Source organism: Haliotis cracherodii, unplaced genomic scaffold (genome assembly GCF_022045235.1).
Source record: "Haliotis cracherodii isolate W230 unplaced genomic scaffold, xgHalCrac1.p SCAF_6, whole genome shotgun sequence".
In the NCBI taxonomy this organism is placed as follows: Eukaryota; Metazoa; Mollusca; class Gastropoda; order Lepetellida; family Haliotidae; genus Haliotis; species Haliotis cracherodii.
In genome coordinates this window covers 55,871,470-55,890,476 of record NW_027266319.1, presented here as the reverse complement: position 1 = coordinate 55,890,476, position 19,007 = coordinate 55,871,470, and the positions used below count along the sequence as shown (strand labels likewise).

Genomic DNA, 19,007 nt, shown 5'->3' with positions numbered 1-19,007 from the left:
CCGGTTGCATGTACACTAATGATTGCAGAGTAAATACAACTGTCACACGATGTTCTTATATATCACTGAAAAGGGTATAGCTAATGGTTGATTGATTGATGTTGTTAGATTTATTCTGTTTCATAAAGATGCGTTAATAACCTGGTAACCAGTTTTTAAAATTAATTAGTTCAATAACAAATGCAGGATAATCAATTCAAGACATGAGTGAGTGAGTTTGGTTTTACGCCGTTTTAAGCAATATTACAGCAATATGACGGCGGGGGACACCAGAAATGCGCTTCACACATTGTACCCATGACGGGAATCGTAACCCGGGTCTTCGGCGTGACGAGCGAACGCTTTAACATCTAGGCTACCCGACCGCCCAATTCAAGACATGAAACCGTCAAACGAATATATGTTCATGAAGAAACGCTGGCTGAATATTTATGTTGATACCATGTCACAAGGAATAAAACAACCAGATCACTACAGATTATGAGCTGTGTGGTGATGCAACAATGAGTACGCCCTGACGTCCTAATGGCTCATCATCTCTCTTGTAGCAGGTTTCACTGATGTGTGTACGTTTCCGGAGTTTATTATAGACTGGAGCCCTGACTCACTTCATGAAACATCATTTTTGTCAGTGAAGCTTCAACGAGTCTACCATAAACCTTTTGAAAAAGTTTAAAATGTTTAACCCTGATCAAACAACGTTTGTGTAACAGTAGAATGACGCTCTTTGAAATCTTCGAAAAAGAGCCTCTTCTACCTCAAAAGACGTTGAATGTTTACACCAAAGTTTAGAGCAGCTGGTCCCAAGTTGGAAAGTTGAAGCAGCCCTCTTGCTATATTGTCTTTTAGAGTGTCCTCTGGTCATTCTAAATCTGTAGGGGCCACGGGTGGCCGAGTTGCTATGCAAAATTGCGTCCTTTGGACACGCCAGAAACCTAGAATGATTGTGGGTTCGAATCCCGGTTCGCTCCGATTATGTTTCTAGGTGTGTCAGTACCATACCCGTGCTCGTGGGTTTCACCAAAGTGGTAAACGTCTGAGACCTGCATCACTTCGGGCCTTCCTCCCACATTAAGCTGAAAAGCCGCAATATGACTGGAATACTGTTAAAAGCGGCGTTAAACCCAACTCGCAAGGCATGACTACAATAATACCAACTGTTCCCCGCAGGAGTTGGTATGCACACGTTAGGAGGCGTTAAACCCAACTCACTCACTCTAAATCTGTAGTTGGTATAGAACAATTTATTGTAATATACTTTTGACTATACCGTTTTTATGCTTGTCGTAAGAGGCGACTGATGGGATCAGCAATTTTCCAGCTATATGACGGCGGTCTGTAAATAATCGAGTCTGGACCAGTCAATCCAGTGATTGACATCATGAATATCGATCCACGCAATTGGGATCAATGACATGTATCAACCAAGTCAACGAGCCTGACCACCCGGTCCCGTTAGTCGCCTCTTACGACAAGCATAGTCGCCTTTTACGGCAAGCATGGGTTGCTGAAGACCTATTCTTCCCCTAAACCTCACGGGTGCGGTATAAACGTAGTTTACTTTATAGATTTATGTAAAAATGGTTATACATGTCTGATTCCACATACTAATGTCGAATTGATTTTCTACAGAAAACATCGGTGCAGAACAATCAGGTATTTTACAGATTAAAAGTATGTGTGCTGAACATCACGGCAAGTCTTCATGTTCCATAAGTGCCAGGTATGGGGCCAAGTCATGTTCTGTATATGAAACTTTGCTTGGAGAGCACAATACACCAAGGTATCGTCCTAATCTTGACAAAACAACACCAGATCAAATATCTTTCTCGCAAATGTAGTACTTTGTTTCGGCCTTCTTCCTGTCTTGCCACAGAAATGCATTGCTAGCTTTGCTGGCGACAACATAATGTTTGTTTGTAAGATTAACCGGGAAGGATGGACTCCAGGCAAAGTAGGTCATAGGTCGGCCATCGTGGAATACCCACTGTCCTTCATTTGTCGCATCTGAACCATCGAAGTAGTAGCTGGAGACCTTACTGTCTGAAAGTTTATAAAAGTAAAAGTCAGGTAAGATTCTAGAAAATAAAATTACCTTGATGTCAATGTGGTGATGTGTGCTACATGGATATCTAATGGCACTTAGTTTAATTAGGAACCAAATGTGCAGTGGCCATGTGGTCTTCAAGTCATTATTGAAACCTATGATTGGTCAATTGGATGATATCCACTCCAATTATTGCAGCAATTGTCTGAAACATGTCTTCAGACACTTTTTGATATTTTTGATATCAGGATATTTTACATCACTCGTGGCCATTGTACTCCCAATACCAAAACCCTAGCCGGGATCATACAGGTCCCCCAAATTACCGCCCTGTTTCTTTAACCGGTTGCGTTTGCAAAACAATGGAACGAATGTTGAATAATAGATTAGTTGGGTATCTGGAAACCAATAATCTTCACACAAATATTCCATGTGGTTTCCGGGGGGAAATAGAAGTACTATTAAGTATTAATACGATTATAATACTTTGTTAAAATGCTCTAGCAAACAAACAACACATAGTATCAATTTTCGTTGATCTTGGGTAAGCATACACTACTACACTATGGAAGCATAGCATTTAAAGGATTTATCTGCTTTGGGGTTAAGAATTCATGTACCTTATTTCATATCAGTTTTTAACAGACATGCAATTTTAAGTCCGAGTGGGTACAACCCCGTCTGACCATTCAGGCTAATCAGAATCAGGCAGTATTTTGTTTTTCACTTACTCGTATTAAAATAAATAGGCTGCCAAAGGGTTTAAGTGATTCAGAAGATGGATCACTTTTCGTGGATGATTTTAATATTACTTGTCCAGGTAAAAATATGCATACAATAGAGAGGCAGTCTAAATAATAATAAGTGGTCCCTTGAAAACGGGTTGAAATTTTCTCAATAAGAAAACTAACTGTATACATCATTTCTGCAGGAAACATAATTCGCATAAGGACCCTTAACTATTTTTGAATGGCACCCCCATCAAAGTTGTGAAGGAGGCCAGGTTCTTGGGACTTATTTTTAATAACCACTTAACTTTCCTTCCGCATATTAAATACCCTAAAGCTAAATGTCTGAAGGCAAACGATTTGTTATCCCCCCGGCATATAATGCGGGGGTATATAGCGATCAGCCAGTCTGTCTGTCCGTCCGTCCGTCCGTCTGACCGTCTTTCCGTCCGTAATCATTTCCTTTTCCGGGGCAGAATTCGAAAACCATTCAGTGTATTTGATTGAAACTTGGCAAATCTATCAGGCACATACTGAAGTGGTGCCTTTTGATATTTTGGGATTATTCTAATTTTTATTTTTTTAAATTTTTATGGAATGAAGTTGGACATAGACACAATTGGGGATGGGGTTCGTTTCCGGGGCAGAATTCGAAAACCATTCAGTGTATTTGATTGAAACTTGGCAAATCTATCAGGCACATACTGAAGTGGTGCCTTTTGATATTTTGGGATTATTCTAATTTTTATTTTTTTAAATTTTTATGGAATGAAGTTGGACATAGACACAATTGGGGATGGGGTTCGTTTCCGGGGCAGAATTCGAAAACCATTCAGTGTATTTGATTGAAACTTGGCAAATCTATCAGGCACATACTGAAGTGGTGCCTTTTGATATTTTGGGATTTTTCTAATTTTAATTTTTTTAAATTTTTATGGAATGAAGTTGGACATAGACTCAATTGGGGATGGAGTTCGTTTCCGGGGCAGAATTCGAAAACCATTCGGTGTATTTGATTGAAACTTGGCACAGCTATCAGGCACATACTGAAGTGATTCCTTTTGATATTTTGGGATTTTTCTAATTTTAATTTTTTTAAATTTTTATGGAATGAAGTTGGACATAGACTCAATTGGGGATGGAGTTCGTTTCCGGGGCAGAATTCGAAAACCATTCAGTGTATTTTATTGAAACTTGGCACAGCTATCAGGCACATACTGAAGTGATGCCTTTTGATATTTTGTTTTTACGAATTTTTATTTGGTTACGATTTTTATGAAAAGAAGTTGGACCTAGACTCCATTGAGGAACGGGTTCGTTTCCGGGCCAGAATTCGAAAACCATTCAGTGGGTAAACAATGTATGCTTCTAAAAGAACATTCAACTGTTGACTCATTACATACAGAATTTCACATTTACTAGTGGTTACTTTACAGACAGCTGCCGGGGGGATATGTCATCTTTCTGATGACTCTTGTTAAAAGTAGTTTTTAATTCTAAGTGGGGAGGGAGATCAGATAACCCTCTTACACTTGTACAGGTCACTGATCCGTTCAAAACTTGATAATGGCTCCCTCGTTTATGGTGAGCGTGTAATAGTAATTCAAAATAGCTAGATATCAGAGCCTGAGGCTTTGACCTGAAACCTTCAGAACTCCACCTATTCATAGTCTGTATGTGGAAGTAGATGAGCCTTCCCTTAAACTACGTGGTTTGAAATTATCCTTACAATGCATAACTAATTTATATTTTAATCCGTCAAATCCAACATTTGAATGCCTATTTAATCCTCTTTATGAAGACAGTTACAATATAAAAAAATCAACTCTTATATATTCCACTACTTGGATGAGTGAGTGAGTATGTTTTTATGCCGCTTTTAGCAATATTCCAGCAATATCACGGCGGGGGACACCAGAAATGGGCTTCTCACATTGTACCCATGTCGGGAATCGAACCTGGGTCTTCGGCATGACGTGCTAACGCTTTAACCACTAGGCTACCCGACCGACACCTGTCATTTCCGCTGGTACAATTAACCTTAAAGATATAGCTCCCTTTCAATTTTTGTCATCACCTTCTGAGGCAAACGGTAAGGCAAAATGTATACTTGACATTAATTGAACTAAAGAAGTCAGATACAAACCCACTTATGTATAAATAAACAAAAAATACAACCAATTGAGAAACAAATATGACACTTATAAATCTATTGATTGATCCAGAACAGTGTCTTCACGACTACCAGATAACAGTTACATATTCAAACGTCATTTTAACAGCACTAAAATATATCAATAATCAAAAATCTAAACATACACAATTTGTTATTTTCATAGATTCTCTTTCGTGTCTTCAGGCTACTATAAAAAATATGTCATGTAAACATCCTCTTTCACTTAAAATCGTTGAATAATTTAGTGATCTTGCTGCTGCCTGTATGCCATCGACTTTTGTTTGGTACCCAGCCATGTTGAAATCATTGGTAACACAACGGCCGATGCTGCTGCAAAAGCTGCACTGGTCTTTTTTATGCATTTGTGCCCAGTGTGTCAACAATAAACGAGGACGGTTCGTATCTATAAAAATATATACCCGCTAGGTATTTGCCCAGTGCGAAAATCTGTTTGCTTAATATGCATAAGGCTTATTCACGCTTGGTGAGGCAGATTGAATTTGAACACTATGATAGTGTCAGCATTGTTTATGGAAGTCATTGCAGCTGAAACACTGCTGATGTGACGAAACACTGCTGATGTGACGAAACACTGCATGCTGATGTGACGTAACTTTTAAACGAACTCACTGACAATACATTGTGTATATATTTCGCAAGAGCGTAGGACACTTCCCCACATGTAAAATTCCCCCATCGGATACTACCCCACAGTGACATTTCCCCAAAAGTGCATAAAAAATAATTTATGTTACAGTTTTATTGAAAAAAATTCAAACTATAATAATATGAATATTTAAATTCATCACCACTTGTCACGTTTAATAAACTGTTGCCAGCTGGAGGTGAGGTGAGGTGAAATTGGGTTTAACGTCGCGTCCAAGATTATTGCACTTATATAGCGACGTGCATGCACGTGTATGTGTGTGTGTGTGGCTGCTTGTACTAGTCCGGACTGGTGCCGATTAATAGTGCTAGCACACTGAGATACCATGCCGCAGTTAAACATGCATACCCCACTCAGACACACTATACTGACTCCGAGCCGACCAGTCCTTGTTTTAGCCCCTTAATGCCGAGCGCCAGACAGGGTAACAACAAGTACCATCTTTTAACGTCTTTTGGTATGACGCGTCCGGGGATCGAACCCCGGACCTTCCGCTCTCCGGACGGACGCTCTACCATTAGACCACGGAGGCGGTCGTTGCTAGCTGGAAGTTGTCATGTCTGGAAGTCTGTTCTTCTTTGACATAGAAGTGACTCTCTAACATTAGCGTGAAATAATTAACTACAGCGAAATAATTAAGGACTCTAAACATCTATAATCTTTATAGCATTAATTATTCACAACCACTTTCCTCTGATAATGAACCGTTTCCTTTGTCATCTCCAACCACTGGTTCTAGGCAATTGTGATATCACTCGGTGATAGTTAAGATCACAAATTCTGCACTCAGACAACGTGGCAGCTTAGATTCAGTTCTAAAATTATCTTAAAATCAATGGTGCAACTTAGTGAGCACCGTGTTACATGTACAGCGCTCTCAACGCGTTTATTATTGTACTTTCACCAAACATTGGTGTCTTTTTCTGTAGTTTCACCTCAAAATAAAATATCCCGTATTTTTTTTTTTGCTTAGTATTTTCTCTCTTCAGATAAATAAGTTTCAACAAATTGACTAGACAAATTGTATAGGTGCCTTATTTGCCTACATGTCAAGTTCAGTGAAGAAAATTATGCTGTTCAATTTTATGAATATATCCCAAATTATCAAACGGCACGATTTCACCACTAGACGGATCTATGTGGCACGTTTAATCAAGAAATAATCAACGGTTTTCACGAAAACGGACCGAGGACAGACGGTTTAACAGACGGAGGGACGGACGGACGGACCGAAGTGATAAACATGTATAACATCATCTGCCCATGTACCTTGCCTGCTAAACAGCATACAGCATCTAGGACAGGAACCAACAAACTTCATGAATGAACTCTACCATAAATTTGGAAAACAGTCGATTCTGATTGATCGGTCACTGGTTTCAAATCACAAAAAACACAGGTGATTTGAAGGCCAATGTGTGTGTGGGTTAGTGTCTGGTTCGTTTGTGTGTTAGTGTTAGTGTGTTAGTGTTAGTGTTAGTGTCTGGTTCGTTTGTGTGTTAGTGTGTTAGTGTTAGTATTAGTGTGTGTGTGTGTGTGTGTGTGTGTGTGTGTGTGTGTGTGTGTGTGTGTGTGTGTGTGTGTGTGTGATCCTATCACATATCTGAGAGTAAATTACCACCTGACGAGGATGTGATCTGCTTCACCACGTGGTTCTGCTTGTCCGCACTGTCAATAACAACAAAGTGTTCTCCTCTTGCCGTACAGTCAGCAAGACCATCGTCGTACAGTAACTTGTCAAGATGAAGCTGGTAGCAGAAGTTGAGGAGGCGGTTGTGGACGTAGCCAGATGGACAAGCACCTGAAGACAGAAAAAAAAAGTTATGTTTTGAAGTTGTTGTTGTTTTTTTGTGGTGCTTTTCTATTTGTTACTTAAATGTTAACAGAAGTCATGGCAACACCAAAAGATATATATTTTAAAGGTTCTAAACGGGAAATCTATGAGAATAGTAAGTTTTTTTTACTAAACCAATGTTTGATACCCAAACCGTCAGTGTGAAGTGACACATGAGCTAGGTTACTCATTGTAATCACCTGGTCCACATTTAAGTCACCTCCTACGATTTGCTGAGGCTGATGACGACCGTTTCTGGTCCGGAATATTTTGGGGGTAGACTCATTAATTTCTTTTCTTTAAGTTCTTAGTAAGTTAGATGGGACACAGACTGTGATGTACTGGACTTTTTTGCAATTACAAAATACCACAACAATACTCGTGGCAGACAAAGGATACCAACTCTATAACTGTTCAAGAGGAATTAGCAAGTGACAATGCATGTGGTACTGAAAATATAATCACATTGTTCAATAGGATCATTGTAACAAGAAGGCATATTCTTTTGTTTCAAGTAACTATCTTAACGATAAAGCACTTGCTGTAAAAGAATACAAGAAAAAGTACAACTTAATGAAATTGTAAGTGACCCTAGAAACCATGAACTTCTCTGGATACAGAGTTTTTCACGCAACTGTATTTTGTGGCAAAGGCTCGCTGAATACAATATTTTTTTCTTAAAACAGAATATATACTATCGCAAAACGCACTTGTATGACAACCTCTTTATCATACAAGAATAGATTTGATGCGATGCATCAACACGGCGGTAAACTCTTTGTTCGCCAAATTATATTTACAATAAAAAAAAATTCCCGAAATATTTACTCAACACTGGCATGTTTAAAACAATATGAACCATACTGGTTTCAGTTCATTTCCTATTTTACGGGTTATCTTAAACAAGTGAGGTGAGGTGAAATGGGGTTAAACGTCACAATGGTCTGCAAAGCATTGTGATGTAATTTCTTTGCAGTGATATCTACAGTGTAGATATCGCTTGATCTAATCCAAGCGATATCTCCTGTGGGAGCCAGTTTTGGATGATAGAAGGAAATCACCCCAGACGTGTTGCTTCTTTATTCGGTCTGTACCATATACCAAACATGAACAGGCAATTGTAGACAAAATAAGAAAAGCATGAATTTCCTATACAGTAACCCATTAAAGCCTGATGTCCTCACTGACCTTAACAGAACTATTACAAGTAGACCGAGAAAAAATGTCATTCTTAAATTCCATTGTCGAAAAAAAAGCATTGAATTTCTCATCATTCACAGACCGTACCTGCATAATGCAATTTTCTGGAAAGTCCGCATTAAAATATTACGCCACTTGGCCAGTGATTAATTAGGCGAACACTGACAGCAGGCAACATAATACCAACTGAAACTTGTTATGTAGACACCGAGAATTACTTCTTAGTTGAAGTGTGATCCATTATGCCGGTAACCTGTCCAGATTCCCGATTTGTCAGTTCTGACTCGATCGCCAACAGACAAGGGCGACCTACTCGTACCTGACCATTTTTATTTGCATAATTGATCCCATCGGATACCACATTCTTTCGTCAGTTAGTTTTGTCCTGCCCAGAAAAAAACCCACCCATAATATGAAAAAAAATATCTTAAAACACAACCGAAAGTCTATACAACGAATGTGCCTTAAATACACGAAATTGATATATTACTCGCCTGACCGCCTCCGCGGTCTAGCGGTAGAGCGTCCGCCCGGAGAGCGGAAGGTCCTGTGTTCCATACCTGGCCGCGTCATACCAAAAGACTTTTAAAGATGGTACTTGTGTTACCCTGCTTGACGCTGAACATTAAGGGGCTCAAACATGGACTAGTCGGCTCGGAGTCAGTATACTGTGTCTATGTGGGGTATTCATGTTAAAGCCTAGTGGTTAAAGCGTTCGCTCGTCACGCCTAAGACCCGGGTTCGATTCCCGACATGGGTACAATGTGTGAAGCCCATTTCTGGTGTCCCCCGCCGTGATATTGCTGGAATATTGCTAAAAGCGGCGTAAAACCATACTCACTCACTCACTCACTATTCATGCTAAACTGCGGCATGGTATCTCAGTGAGCTAGCGCTATAAATCGGCAACAGCCCGGACTAGTACAAGCAGCCAGCCACACACACACACACACACACACACACACACACACACACACACACACACACACACACACACACACACACACACACACACACACACACACACACACACACGTGCATGCACGTCGCTATATAAGTGCAATAATCTTGAACGCGGCATTAAACCCCATTTCTCACACCTATTACCTCACCTCACGCCCGTTAAAGATACCACTGTTTAATAACAATGAGCTGGTATTAAACAGTGTTTAATACCAAGCTCGTGCTTATACACTGTGGGAACATGTTTCACGAACAAATATCGAGAACTCTCAACATCAATGGTATAGTTCAATGAGGAGCTTATGCATTTTCGATTGCCCCAGCACCCCTGTGGCTAGTCTGACGTCATATGGCATTGTTTTGCCGGGATATCTTGCAACAAAATTCCACAAATTACGCCATAAGACATTGTGATGGCGCTACGTTAGCTTTATGGAACAGACCCTGAATTCTGAAAGTAGGTAGTTTTTGTATGATATTTAATTAAAATGCGTCAATATTTACTCTATTTGAAGTATTATTCTGTCAAACTTTGTGCTGTGGATACACGCGCAGATACACACGACAGTGCAAGTTTGAAAAAGTTATAAACGGCAGTAATAAAAAAGATACGAAACTCGCTCCCGTGTAATACCAATTTTATGAAACTCGACAATAGTTCTGGTATCTGGCTCGCTTTCGCTCGTCAGATACCAGAACTAATTACTCGTTTAATAAAAATGGTATCACACTGGAGCGAGTTTAGTATTATCTATATATTTGATATGCAAATTGCAATTCGAGTTGGTGAAGAAGGTAAATATAAATTACCTGCCGTAAGGCTGTAGTACACGGTGCCTGCTTCCTCTTGTCCGTCCTGGGGCGACAGAAACACCACGTCGTGGAGCTGACACCGCCGGTGCTGCTGTCTGTAGAACACAGACACACACGCCTCGTTCTTGAGGCACAGAGACACACACGTAACTCTGCTTAAAATGTCGGAAACTTCAGATAGGATGTCAGCTGATATTATAATATTTGTGAAACTTTCCCACTTGTTTCCAAAGCCGGACTTCACTGAAGGAGAAGCACCGGTAACAAAATAAGTCAGTACGAGTATGATAAAACCAGCCTCCATTGCGCAAAGTATGTAGTCTTTCTTCAGTCACCAACGTCGAGAAAATAAAATGGTTTGCCGATATGTTCGCTTACCATATCGATCCCACAGACTGAAATAATTACCGCGTGTTAATACATATTGATTGCGTCCCATGTAAATAGTTAACGCAATTCAGGATCAGATTTGTCGCTAGATTGCAATCATCTGCATCGTAATGTTTTAATCACCTGTTCGCGCAGAGGTGAATTGGTACCTGGTGGAATTTATGTATTTTGCCAGAAACCTATGATCCTGGTATTGAATCCATTTGGCCCTGATTATGTTTCCAGGTTTGTCAGAGTCTGAGATCCAGAACAAACCGACACGCCGTGATATAACAGAACTATTGATCTGAGAGGCGTTAAATTCACTCTGTTATTATGATCCCCCGCCACGAAGTGGAAGGGGGATATAGGAATGGGTGCTGTCCGTCCGTCCGTCCTTTCATCCTTTCGTCCTTCTGTCCGTCACATTTCGTTTCCGGAGCAGATCTTGAAAACCGTACCATATTTCTTCACCAAACTTGGCACATAGATAGATCTGGTGGTAACCTGGTGCCTTTTGATAGCTTGGGATTTTAAAAAAATTATATTTTTCGAGTTTCCATGGCAACGACTTTGATTTAGACTAAAAATGGCGGTAGTCCACGTTTCCGGAGAAAATCTTGAAAACCGTACCATATTTCTTCACCAAACTTGGCACATAGATAGATCTAGTGGAGAACTGGTGCCTTTTGATAGTTTGGGATTTAAAAAAAATATATTTTTCGAGTTTCCATGGCAACGACTTTGATTTAGACTGATAATGGCGTTAATCCTCGTTTCCGGAGAAGATTTTGAAAACCGTACCATATTTCTTCCCCAAACTTGGCAGATAGATAGATGTAGTGGTGAACCGGTGCCTTTTGATAGTTTGGGATTTAAAAAAATTATATTTTTCGAGTTTCCATGGCAACGAGATTAATTTAGACTGAAAATAGCGGTAATGCTCGTTCCCGGAGCAGAAGTTGAAAACCGTACCATATTTCTTCACCAAACTTGGCACATAGATAGATCTAGTTGTGAACTGGTGCCTTTTGATAGTTTGGGATTTTTTTTAAAAAGTTATTTTTCGAGTTTCCATGGCAACGACTTTGATGTAGACTGAAAATGGCGGTAGTCCTCGTTTCCAGAGCAGATCTTGAAAAACGTACTATATTTCTTTACAAAAAGGCCCAGTGAACATAGTTCGCAGGAGCTAATGCATTGCACACACCCGGCATGTCATATTGGCGGGGCATGTGAGTATTTCACGCTTGTTCAAACATAGTTCGAAAATATCGTAACGTCATAACGTTCTGTGGATTCGGTATTTTAACCATTGATATCTGAAACTGACGTCATACTGCTTCTGATGTCGTAGAAAAACACTTGCTTCAAGAGTTTGCGTTATTTTTTCATCAACTTTAAAAAAGAACCCATCCCATATGCAATAGAACGTCAACACCTGAGAATAACCAGTCTCGATTTTTCCACCAAAAAAGATTCCATTGGGCGTAAAAAGGCAAAGTAGTGGGTGATAATGATGTAAGGGGATCGCTGAAAATGAAATATGACACCAGGTGTTCGCGAAAAGGGTAAACATGAGCTGCCGGACGACGGGTAGCACTTGTATCAGGTTGCTGTGGCCTTGTCTATGTGTTTTTGTAATATTGTTTTGTAACTGGGGTTGTTGACGCGAGCAACTATTTATATCCTCAACAACGTCATGACATATAGACTTGACTAATGTAAATGCACTGTATGTCAATTGATTACCAATAACCCCAGACAAACATGGGATATTGATGAGTTTACTTTACCGATTTTGTATCGGGGGGGAGGCAATTTGATTGGTTAAGGAGCGTGACGTCACAGTAAAACAACTGTCTGAGATTGCAAAGCGTGGTGCAATACAAGGGAATCCTCGCGCTAAAACTTGGTCATTAAGCTGACAGTGCGTGAGCTACCTATAACCAATATTGTAATTATTCTCTACATTATCAGTAATATACATATTAGTGAGTGTTAACATTCAAGGAAAAATTAAATTATTAATAATACACCGCATATACACATGTACGAAGGTCGCAAACAGCCTGTCTGTCGAAAGTACAAATCTGTTTAAAAATCGTCTGTCAATACACGAGCACAGATTTTCTCTCGACCTAAGGTAATACAGTAAAGTACGGTTATAACGAACTCAAAGGGACTACTAATTTTAGTTCGTTATAACCGTAGTTCGTTATAAGCATATATACAGTATAACTACAGCAAACAGTCGGGGCCAAAAAAGTAAGTTCGTTATATCCGTAGTCCGGTTATATTATAACCGTAGTTTACTGTAGTTGAATATCAGTAGAAAAGAAAAGAAATCAAATATTCCATTCCTTAACTGATTGTATTATTGTATAAATATATTATCTAATAACTTGACACATCAAGAAAACCTGTGATTTCTTGAGGAAGTGAAATCCATCTCGGACGTGGAGACATGGGCTATAAGTCACAACGGCACGAGTGTCCAGGTGTAAATCTAAAAAGAATTGAGTTACTACCTAACCACGTCGGTATCAACAAAAAGTCTTACGCTTGCCATCTGTGTAGCAAAGTGTTTAAACAGAACCAACATCTTCTCCGACATGTGCGAACAGTCCATGACACACAGAGGTATGAGTGTTATCAATGTGGCTTATTCACGCGTGGATCAATACAAAAACCACAGTTGTCAACCGAGCCTGAAGAGACCAAACCAGTCTGCGAGTTCTGAAACTACAAGTAAACGGCCTTCTTTACAGACACTCTCAACAAATGCCAATTATCATTCAGCCCGTTATGATACCTGTAACTTTTGCGGTCACGTGCGATGTTTGCTACCTGGTAAATGTTTTGTCAACAATGCAGTGAGAAGGACCGCGAGCTTTGTATGCTGGCTTTAGAAGGGAGGTTCTACTCCCCGAGCGTAGGGAAGTGCGACTCATGTGTTCGCAGGCGAGAGAGATATGAAGCAAGACGCAGCCAAATAGGGGAAGGTCAGAGGTCAGCCCTCAAAGGATCGCTTAGGACAGCAACACTGACTCCGGGCGAGGCAGGTAGTGTCGATATTCTGCAATTTCTTGCAAATGAACAGTCAAACATAGTCACTATTTTGCATGACTTTCTGTTGGAAAAGAAAGGTATGAAATGGTTTTTAACATTGAAAGTAAAATATATCAAATGAAAATAATGAGAGCAATTTATCGGACCCCATTCTTCGAACAACCAATTTATGGACCCACGATAGAATCCCTTTTAGGTGAAGCTTTTCAAAAATTGTATAAAGACTCCCAAGAGTTTCAGTCTGAAGGGAGTGGGTGGATCTTAGATCGCATTGTTCTTATAGAGGTAAACACAGCTGAATATGTCCCCTTGTCAGGGAGCAGCTACTTCCCCCTCCCTAAATATCTCAAAGATAAAAACGCTATTTTGAATATCCAAAACCGGGATAAAAATGCCTTATTTAGTCTATTCTTGCTGATCTACATCAATTTGTACCGGATTCAATCCAATGGTTTTCGGGTCAACTCAGTTATATTGCTGACCAGACAAATCCTAATATAAGGGGTCTGTAAATCCTCATATTCGAAAACCATGGTCGTCGAAGTGTGTATTCGAAAATTTTATTTTCAATAATTACATTGCAGGAAATAGTAAATAAGTTTTTAATCTATCAATAAAATATGATAAATTGAAATGTATATTTCCGACATTGTGAAATGTGACAGCTTTAATAAATAAATGGTATAACAGAAAGGTTTATAAAATAATAAACTATTTTGACGTGAGTACGGCTTTGCCGGTCGACCGACCTGCGGTGTCTAGGGACTCAAGGTTTAGTGGCAGGTAAACCGGCCTACGGTGTTGAAAGAGTTCAGGGGTAATGTCTTTCACCCACTGTTTTCTACATACTGAGAGTCCCCAAACTAACAGGCATGAACAAGAGGCCTCATTTTGTGGTTTGTTTAATATAAGGGTGTACATCTCACACCCACTGCTGCCTGCATACTGAGAGTTAAAAAACCCGGTCCGATAGTCCTTGTGTAGTGGCTTAAATACAAGAGTGTACATCTCACACCCACTCGTGTCTACATACTGAGAATCCGCAGTTGCATAGACCTGTGCGAGAGTCCTCGTTTAGTTGATTAAAAACAAGGGTGTACATCTCACACATTAATTCGAAGTATTTTTATGCATGCCACACTTTTAAACGTAGTATATTCGTCATTTTATTCTTCGGGTTAACTGTTGAACTATCAGCAGTCGAAGGCGATCTATATCCCAGGTTTATAACTGTGTTGTTGACAAAAACTGTATTCTTGTAAATGTTCTCAACTAGTTTAAATCGAATCTGTGATATTCTAGTTATTGTGTAATCTAAATATATGTATTATTAATGTATAACTTCTCGTCACAATATGGCTGAAATATTGCCGATGTGACGTTAAATATTAACTCACTCACTTAACGTCACATCGGCAATATTTCAGCCATATCGTCACGAGAATATAACAGATTATCATTTAAAACCAACAGACAACCATAAAAAGACACCACTATATGTTATAACACAATATAAAAAGTGGTATAAAACGCCAGCACATGAAGGTAGATCACCATACTAGGGACCATGGGGACTTACAGTACCTTTGCTACCTGCATGGACCCCAGCAGGATTTACACCATCTTTTCAGTGGCTGGCGATTGTACGAAATTTAGCCATCAGTTAAAATAAGGTGAGGTGAGGTGAAATGGGGTTTAACGTCGCGTCCAATATTATTGCACTTATATAGCGACGTGCATGCACGTGTGTGTGTGTGTGTGTGTGTGTGGCTGCTTGAACTAGACCTGACTGATGCCGATTTATAGTGCTAGCTCACTGAGATACCATGCCGCAGTTTAACATGAATACCCCACTCAGACACAGTATACTGATTCCGAGCCGACCAATCCTTGTTTTAGCCCCTTAATGCCGAGCGCCAGACAGGGTAACAACAAGTACCATCTTTTAACGTCTTTTGGTATGAGGCGGCCGGGGATCGAACTCCGGACCTTCCGCTCTCCGGGCGGACAGTTAAAATAAACAAAAATACGACGTTTAAGAACTGTGGTTTGAATAAACATACTTTGAGGATGTGGTCTTGCAAATCCTCTCAGGGGGACAGTAATTTTATGCAACTTCAACCCCCTTTGAGGATACAGACACTTACCATCTAAGTTACAGGTTAAACACTACCAATATTATAAAAAAATAACTATCTACACAATTCAAAATCTATAAATAAGTTCTATTTCTTTTACAAATCCTATAATTAAATGAGAACTAAGACTACACTCTTCACAAAAAAAGAAACGCATAGGATATTTATTAAACGGATGTAAAAGTATCAACACAGAATATGCGTGTACACAATCAAATGAAATTAGACACAGTGATCGACAAAAGCATTGTCGTTATTGTCAGCATTGATTCAGTTCAGTCACTGGACATGTGTAGCCACAAGGAGGCGTCGTGGTCAGTACCTGGTCACACCACCTCTTGCAGCCGTCACTGCTCGACACCTCCTTGGCACAGATTGCACAAGTCGTCAGATTTTTTCTCAAGTTCGTCCCACAAATGTTCAATCGGGTTGAGATCAGGTGATTTGGACGGCCATGGAAGGACATTGATGTTCTCATTAACAAGGAAATTAACTGTTGCACGTGCTGTGTGGGGCAGAGCGTTGTCATGTTGGAACAACTCCCTCTGGCGGTTCAAAGTTGGGAGGCACTCGTGAAGAGCAACCTCCTCGTGGTGAGTGCTGGGTAGCGCTAATAGCTCTTCCCCCGTGTGGAACCGGGGTAGAATATTTCCACAGCACCCCATTGCTGGTCGTAAGAGGCGACCAAAGTGGGCAGCCCGTTTGCCGTGGGTTGCGCCCCTGTGTCGGTGGAGGACGGGATACTGGTGGTTGAGGGCTCTGGAGCCAGGAACAGTGTTCCTTTTGCCCAACACACCACTTTGACCCTAACTTCACCTAGACGGGTGGTAGAATGGGCCCGGTTCTATCAATCGGCTGGTCACGCCATGCCCTGTGCATGGATAAGTTGCACTTCCAATTCATTGTTATAACTGTGTCTTCAACATGTAATATTATAATAAAAGTCATGTTGTAAATAACTTTGTCTAGAGTCCTATGCCAGAAGGCGGTGGCTCAGGGGCCAATCTGGCATTATTGACCTCCAGGTTCTATTGGTCTTCAGGTAACTGTCTTGGGCGGAACCAGCCTGACTTTTACCCTGTTTGACAATTTTAGCTACCTGTGTCCTTTTTGCTGGAGTATAGCACCCTTGTAACCCTGGTGTTTGTAGTCGGTTACCACTACAACACTGTCCTTGTTGACACTCCATGGCGGGTGGGGAGCAGGGGTGTCGAATATCTTTCTTTCATCATGGCTACCCCCATGTCCACTGGTTCTCGATCAAAAACAAAAAGACGTCATATTGACACAAATAATGCAACTTCTTCTGATGAAGAGTCTGCACATATTGTTGATTCTTGGCCCCGTTTTCTTGTTGTAGAAGGAGTTGATGGTGTACCCCTCAAAATCAACCCCTTTGTAGTTTCCAAATCCATAGAAGGTATCTGTGGAAATGTGATCAATGTTACTCGTCTCCGTTCCGGCTCCTTGCTTGTGGAATGTGCACGGAGACAACAGTCTCTAAATCTACTCCAAGCTCATCACTTTGCAAATACTGAGATTGTTGTCTCAGTGCACAAGACTCTGAATTCATGTCGAGGTATTGTACGTGATCGTGCTAAATGCCTTTCCGACATGTCTGAGGAGGAGATTGCAACGGAACTGAAAAATCAGGGTGTGACTTCTGTGAAGAGATTCACAAGGAAAGATGGTGACTCCTTCGTAAAAACAAATACATATCTTTTCACGTTTGCTCTCGCAAAGCTTCCATCGTCTATCAAAGCGGGGTATTTCAACATTGGGGTGGATGTATATATACCAAATCCACTCCGGTGTTTCAAATGCCAACAATTTGGACATGGTGCTAAATCTTGTCGAAACTCACCTGTTTGCTCCCGCTGCAGCCAGTCTCATGACAGCACAGACTGCACAGATGCCATCAAATGTGCAAACTGCAACGGTGCTCACATGTCCACATTTAAATCGTGCCCCTGTTATGTGAGACAAACAAAAATTCTAAAAATCAAATACAATAATGACATTTCCTTCACAGATGCTAAAAAGCTTTTAGACCAAGAGTCACCTACTTCCACTTCTAGGCTGAATTACTCTGCTGCAGTCTCCTTGTCTCCACTCAAAGTTGATGCTTCATGCCAAACGGGTCTCAGACGAACAGACCATTTTATTTCCAGTTAATACTGACAAGACCACTGTTTCATCGTCAACAGCTTCACAAACTACAGAAACTCGGCCACGATCTGCACCTGAACCTGAACCTGAACCTGAAACTATTACTGCAATGCTACATAATGTAAGCATGACAAGAAAAGGAAAAAAACAACAAAAGAAAAAAGAATCAAAGGCCCTGAAACACTGCGAGGTGCCTTTACCATTGACAGTCCCTCTGGAGGTTCATAACCCCTTTGAACCTCTAGATATGGAAGTCACCCCATCTCCACCAATTCAACGGAGAGGGTCTTCCTCCCGCTCAAGATCTCCAGTTGAACCCCCATGAGTTGCTCTGCTACCCTCATTCAATGGAATTGTAGAGGACTTCGGAATAATTTTAATGATCTTCAGCTACTAATTCAAGATTTGAAAGAATCAACTATTCAGGCTGTTGCGGTACGTGTGACATTAAATATTGTTTTTACATTATGTTCATTGTATGTACCACCGTCGTACTCTCTTCGACAGTCTGATATTCAAGCACTATATGACCAACTCCCTAAGCCATGTGTTATCATGGGAGATTTGAATGGCCATAACCCTCTTTGGGGTAGTAGTGACACTAATAATAAAGGAAAAGTACTTTTTCATAAATAACGATTTGTGCATTTTTAATGATGATACTCACACATATCTACATCCTGCAACTGGCACGTACTCTTGTCTAGACTTGTCAGTTGTAGATTCTAATTTACTTCAGGAATTTGAATGGTCAGTCCACGATGACCTCTGTGGAAGTGACCACTTTCCTACCATTTTAAAATCTGTGACACCATCTGATGTTCCGCCATC

At 40.4% G+C, this 19,007-nt stretch overlaps 1 protein-coding gene and 1 pseudogene across 1 annotated transcript; one reads left to right on the top strand and one right to left on the bottom strand.

Moving 5' to 3' along the window:
• Window positions 1–1,816: 1,816 nt before the first annotated feature.
• Window positions 1,817–12,019, bottom strand: LOC139446520 (C-type lectin lectoxin-Lio3-like). Its single transcript, XM_071227824.1, has 4 exons — window positions 12,008–12,019; window positions 10,426–10,753; window positions 7,240–7,419; window positions 1,817–2,043 (listed from the first exon to the last, which is right to left on the bottom strand). Exons 1-4 carry the CDS (start codon window positions 12,017–12,019, stop codon window positions 1,817–1,819), a joined length of 747 nt encoding a protein of 248 aa, XP_071083925.1.
• A 1,189-nt stretch (window positions 12,020–13,208) lies between these two features.
• LOC139446519 (uncharacterized) lies at window positions 13,209–18,501 on the top strand (annotated as a pseudogene).
• Window positions 18,502–19,007: the final 506 nt, after the last annotated feature.